General features: G+C 35.6%; 1 protein-coding gene across 2 annotated transcripts in view; it reads left to right on the top strand.

Moving 5' to 3' along the window:
* Positions 1-6499, top strand: part of LOC145669661 (putative cytochrome P450 49a1) — a 156960-nt gene that overhangs the window by 48477 nt on the left and 101984 nt on the right. For both annotated transcript variants that reach the window (XM_081737917.1, XM_081737916.1), the window contains exon 3: positions 2328-2574. In XM_081737917.1, the coding sequence (XP_081594043.1) occupies positions 2328-2574 (247 nt within the window). The remainder of the gene's footprint in view (positions 1-2327; positions 2575-6499) is intronic.

Raw genomic sequence — 6499 nt, 5'->3', positions numbered from 1 at the left:
AGATTTTCAAAATCAAATAAATCTACTCAATCTTTCCATTCCAACTCAATTTTCTTCAGAACTTAATTCCCAGTTCATGCCGTCAAATGCCTTTTCTAGATCAATTAATACAACAGACATCTCTCTCCTTTTTTTCTACATACCCTTCACCGATTACTCTTAATAAGCCAATTTCATCTTTTGTACCATTATCTTTTCTAAACCCGAACTGCTCCTCCTTAACTTTTTTATTTGTTCTTCCATACAACACCCTGTTCTATTCAAAGCATAATTTCTGCCGTATACGATAAAAGACTATTAGTGCTAAAATTTTCAAATTTCTCTTTGATTTATTCCTTAGCCAGTCTCTGGTTTCATATATCTCTTTGCAGAGTCGGAACAATTCCTTTTTAGCCTTGTCTCTCATATTCTTCAAGAATTCAATTGGTATATTATCTATTCTAGTTGCCTTTCTATTCTCTATCTTGGATATGTTTCTTTTTTCAAACTCATACCGAAGAATTATAAACCCTTTATCTTCCTCGCGTACTTAATTTTATTTCAACACCTAAGCTACGCTACGCTGTCTATTCCTACTATCATACAATCCTTCAATATATTCTTGCCATCATCCGAAGTCTTCACTCCTCTCTCTGACCATCTTCCCACTCTTATTTTATATTTTTCTTCTTAATAGTCACTTCTTTCCTCAGCAGTTCCATAGATTTTGCCTCTTTGTATATTTCTTTATATTTCTCACTCTTTCTTATTCTTTTATATCCTCACATTTTCTTTTGTAAAACTCATTCGTAATCAGTCTGTTTCCCTTCGCAACTCGTACTTCAACTTCCTGTATATCTTTTTGTTCTCTTCTGTATTAACCTGTTTCCAAGCCCTCCTTTCCTTCATTTTCTGCAATATCTGCTGTTCTGTATTTGCAGTAACCTATTACTTCTTCTACAGTCTTCTGTATGCAAAGTTTAATATGTTTTCACTGTTACTACCTGTATCTATCCTCTCGTCGTTTCAGTACTTTTTCCCGGATGAAAAAATCCTTACTTCCTCGCGTACTTTCAACATTCAACTTCTTGTTGCCTATTTTCTTCTAGATACATTTATCAATTGAATGTCCACTTTTGTTATGATCCAGCACAAGGTTATGATCAGAGTAAATATCGGCCCCAGGAAGAGCTTACACGTTCTCCAAGGTATTCTGGTACTTGTCCTGAATCATAACATAGTCTGTTTGCTATCTTCAACCGTCTATTGAGGATTTCTATGTATATCTTATCCTCTTGTGCTGATGAAATCAACTGTTCCCAATTATTAGTGAATTCTGTCTATATAAATTGTCCAGTGTTCTTCCCTTTCATTTCTTTCGCCTAAGCGATATTTAAGCTACCTAAGACACTGTCTTTCCACGACTACCACATTGAAATCTCCTACTGCATGAATTCCTTTTCTTCCTGTCTATAATTTATACTTACTCATAATTTTCCTCTACTTCTTCAATTGTATGCAGTTTGATGCCTATGTTTGTGTCACTACTAGATCCTTCTCCTTTACTTTAAGCCTTGTCATAATAACTCTGCTATCGACGAATTCTACTTTCACTACCTTCTCTTTGAGATGCTTACCAAGAATTATTCGTACACCAAAATTAATCACTTCTCAACTTTCTAACTTAACAAACTCCTATTCACGTCGTTATTATTTTGTTTCATTTTTAATTAATGATTTTCTCATTTACGTCTCTGTAACATGATACGTATGTTTCATATGTCTGTACTAAATCGTTTACTCTTCCTTATGTTCTTTCCTGCAGCAAACTTCTTCCCCACACTGTTATTCTCTAGTTAAATGGTCCTTCATAACACATTTCCCTCTCGGAAATCCAAATGAGTAATATTTTACCTCCGGAACTATATTTTGAACTGGAAAAGACTAATGTTCTCTTGCTGCTGTCACAAACTAGGGGAAAATAGAGTGGTAGTTCTTCACTGCCTTCCAGCCCGCAGTATCCCAGGGATTAATTAACTGCGATCACGTCTGAGACTCCGACTATCCTTTTATAAGTACTGTAAACGTCACAATGATTTCAACCAATTTGACTACTGGAAATCTGCTGCTTTGTTTTAAAACACCCTTTATCTAGCTACTCATTTTAGAAAAATTCGCTAAATGTGACCCTTCTAATAGTGAACTACCATCAAACATAACACTAAATTTCATTATAGGACAGAATCCTCCCCATCCAACACATAAATGTATATGTAAAGGTGGTATTTATAGGGGCTTTTATATCTATAAATTGATTATTAAATACATTTTTCTATCAATATTTGCAGGTGACGTCGCTATGACAGATATTTATGAAATGTCTAATGCACTATACAAAAAATACGGTAAAATATGCAGAGTCAGTGGAATACCTGGGAATCGAAATGTTGTATTTCTTTACGATCCAGATTATCTTGAGAAAGTTTTCAGGAACGAAGGGCCATGGCCAATAAGGGAAGGATTGAACAGTTTTGAATATTACCGCAAAGTCCTACGGAAGGATTTCTTTGGTGATTCCGGAGGACTAATATCCGAGTAAGTTTCATATATATATATATAATTGTTATTTACTATTACATCTTAAGCAGAAAAGTTAATCTGTGACAGGTAACATTCGGCTTTCTTAGTAAATTTGTGTCAAAATCAGAGAAGATATAACTTATTTTCAGACAATAAACTGCACACTAGTTAGTATAGGTGAAACAAATGCTGTAATCGTAGTTTTGTTTACGAAACTTTTTAATATACTTATTCTGTCTGTCCATGCACATTAATAAGTAGAGGTAAAGGAAAATTTGTAATAGCAGACTTAAGTTTATTAGGAAGTTTTATTTACCAAAACTCTCATATGTACTTATCTTGTCCGACTATGCACATTAAGAAGTAAAGGTGAAAGAAATGCTGTAAGCGCAGTGTTAAGTTTATTAAGAAGATTTATTTACCAAAACTGTTTTATGTATTTACCCTGTCTGCCCGCGCACATCAATAAGTAGAGGTCAAGGAAGTGATTTAAGCGCACACTTAAGTTTATTAAAAAGTTCAGTTTACCAAAATTTTATGTGTATTTACCCTGTACTACCGTGTACATTAACAAGTAAAGGTGAAGGAAATGCTGTAAGCGCAGTGTTAAGTTCATTAAGAAGATTTATTTACCAAAACTGTTTTATGTTATTACCCTGTCTGTCCGTGCACATTAATAAGTAGAAATAAAGGAAATGCTGTAAGCGCACACTTAAGTTCATTAAAAAGTTTAGTTTACCAAAAGTATTTTATGTACTTACCCTGTCTGACAGTGCATATTAATAAGTAGAGGTAAAGAAAATGCTGTAAGCGCAGACTTAAGTTTATTAAGGAGTTTGGTTTACCAAAATTCTTTTGTTCACTTAACCTATCTGTCCGCCTCGGAGACGAAAGGCCTCAAAATTATTTCATAGATCATTATTAATTTGTGCCACAATGTAGATGGTTAAAAGTTAGAAATTGACTTCGATGCTGGAGGCGATTTATCCACCTGAAGTGGTAGAAACAATTTTGGGTTTTAGCGTTCATCACTATAAAGGAAGAGCGGTAATAAATAGTTAAAAGCGGTTTTCTGCAATCGATTAAGCGTTCAAAGAATGCGTTTCATTTCTATTCTTAACCCTCTACTAAGGCCAGAGGTGGTAGGAATCCACTACAACTTTCGGTTTCAATATTGATATATCTAGAACAGAAACAAGAAAAGATAGGGAGAAACGTTTTTAATCGATTAATCATCTCTCTTAACCCTTTACTCAAACAGGAAGTGACAGACATCAATCACTCCCCGTTTTAACGTTTATTGCTATAGAGTAAAACCGGTAACAGACAGCGATACGCAGTTGTCTGTAATCAATTAAGTGTCCCTAGAATATATTACAATCTCCATTCTAATCATTCTACTTTAACCGGAAGTTGTAGAAATATACTACTACTTCCGGTTTCAATATTTTGCGAAAGTGTCACCCCATACAAACCAAGCATCTTCACGTGGTGTACACTTGACAGTGCAACATGTTACTTTAATAATAACTATCCCAATTACGGAGAAATCTTTTTATAGGTAGGCCCAAATTGCATTGCGTTTATGAATTTAACTTCAAATTAACAATTTAAGTGATTTGTTCCATGAATTTTAACCTAATTCTTGTTGTTAGTAGCAATTATTTGTTATTACCAGGGCCCGGATCTTGTTGATCTAAAATTTTCTAAAAAGTGACCTATAAAATGAAATTAAAATTCCTGGAAAATGACCCTAAAAATCACAAAAATTGACCTTAAAACTTGCGTTTTCTTAAACGTTTATTTCGTTAAACATTGACATTTTTTATTATCCATTGGATTTTTAATTAACATTTCTCACTCATTTTCAAAAACAATTGTTTCAGTTAGTTGCACGCCATTGATCATTTATTTCTATTGATCAGTCCATTGTACGGCATTGTAGGTACTGAAAACGTCAATTCACTTCTGAGTTGAAACTAGGAAGCACTCTTAAATAATAAAAGTTCGCAAGTGTAGACTACATGAGAATAATAGATGAAACCCTGTTTAAAATCTTTTTATGCCTTCTAATCCATTTTTAGTTATTCACGTGATCACATCCTTTGTGGTCAACAACCCAAAACTATCTGTTTGGCCACCTACCAACACCCACCTTTCGTTAACCAGCTACAGTTTAGTTTTCATTACCTTGTTAAGAATGCAGTTTTTCATCCCAATACTCAGGAAGCAAGAAAAGTGATTATTCAACTTCGTCTTTTCCACATCCGTAAACCATGTTCATTTAAAGATTTCCTTAAGTTGAAGAAAAACAATAAAAAGTCCACAAGTGACCTAAAAGTTACCTTAAAATATTAAAAAATGACCTGAAACTTCAAAACGGCAAAAAGTGACCAAAAGTTGACCCTAAAAAAGATATTTTTAGAACTTACGAGGGAACCTATCCAAGTGCGACTCTGACTTCGAGTCGAGACTATAGTCGTTGGATACCTTGTCCCAAAAGAACATAACACGAAAAGTGATACATCCTCGATCGCAACCGTTGCGGAGATATAAGCGTGAAAAGTTAGAAATTGAGCTGCATACTATACATTACAAAGTCAGCTTCCGGGTCAGATTTTTCGGAAACGGTCAGGTAAGGAACCTCAGCGAATACATATCAAATTAGTGTTGGGAGCCCACCACCTTTTGAATGAAAAAAAAATGTTGCTCCCGGGGCACTCGCAGGGTCCCAGGCGGGGTCCAACTCAAAATTGGCAAATGGAACCGGGGGTCAAGTAGCATATTGTATGAAAGCTATTGTTAAATAAAAGAAGATAGAACAAATCTCAACTCTCTATGATGACCCTGTACAAACGGGCAACTGGTCAAAATGTCAATACAACCTACATCAGACAATATATGGCCACTCTTCTAAATCCGTTAAGTTGAGATTTGTTCTATATTCGCTCGCTTATAATCGAAACGTACAACTGAGATACGAAGCTGTAGTGCGCGTCACGCGAGTGCCTGTGCTCCTGACATCTTTTCGTGTTTTCGTGAAAATATAAACTGTTATTCCCCACATCTTAAATAAACATTGAAATAAACATTTATTACAGTGTTTGCGAACATTTAAGTGCTGTGACGAACTCTAGTGACTGTGAAAGTGCGGTGCAGTGTGCATGTTGCATGCGTAGCTAGCAGTAGAGTTGGTAGTTAGCAACAAAGCACGGCAGCACTATAACCGCCATTTCGACGAACAAGAACAGCAGCGTCCAGAAAAATCTTCGGAAATGCAGTCAATGCAATTACAACCACTACAGGCCAGATCTACATCAGCAACACCTACGCAGATACTGTGAAGAGGAATCCAAACATAGACAGACCACCATTAAAGCAGAAGAAGCAGTGCGGAGATAGCAGTATAGAGCAGGGGTAATCAACGCAATTGTGACTGATGCAAACCGATGACGACCTGGCGAGACCATGGACAATGATTAGAGATATGCATGCTTAAAAAATAACAGACTTCCCTACTAACAAAACACCTCCCAATTACAGACAACACAGCTAGTGTAACATTTACAGATAGGTTTTGTAATTTAAATTAAAATATAATTTATTAATTTATTAATACAGACATTTTTACATGGATTTTCACCACCCTTCAAAAGTGGTTTTGCCATGTAAATACTATTGCATGCAGCATGACCGATACAGGGGGTTTTTTCCTGGATTCCAGGTTTTTTGTCCCTCTATCAAGACAATAAAATCTTCTTACGCGCTTTCCTATCTTCTAATTTACTCTTCTTTCTTTCTATTTACACTTTATTTACAGATACGCGTGTAAATGTCTTCCGAAAAGATAGAAACCGCGAGACACACCCACCGACAACAGCTTTAGGCTACTAATTGCATGGGGGAGAGGCATGTAGAATGTTGGTTGATGCCTTACCCA

Source organism: Thermobia domestica, chromosome 14, assembly GCF_964235325.1.
Source record: "Thermobia domestica chromosome 14, izTheDome1.hap1.1, whole genome shotgun sequence".
Lineage (NCBI taxonomy): Eukaryota > Metazoa > Arthropoda > Insecta > Zygentoma > Lepismatidae > Thermobia > Thermobia domestica.
The sequence above is the reverse complement of the archived record's forward strand: the minus strand, read 5'-3'. Positions and strand labels throughout refer to the sequence as shown.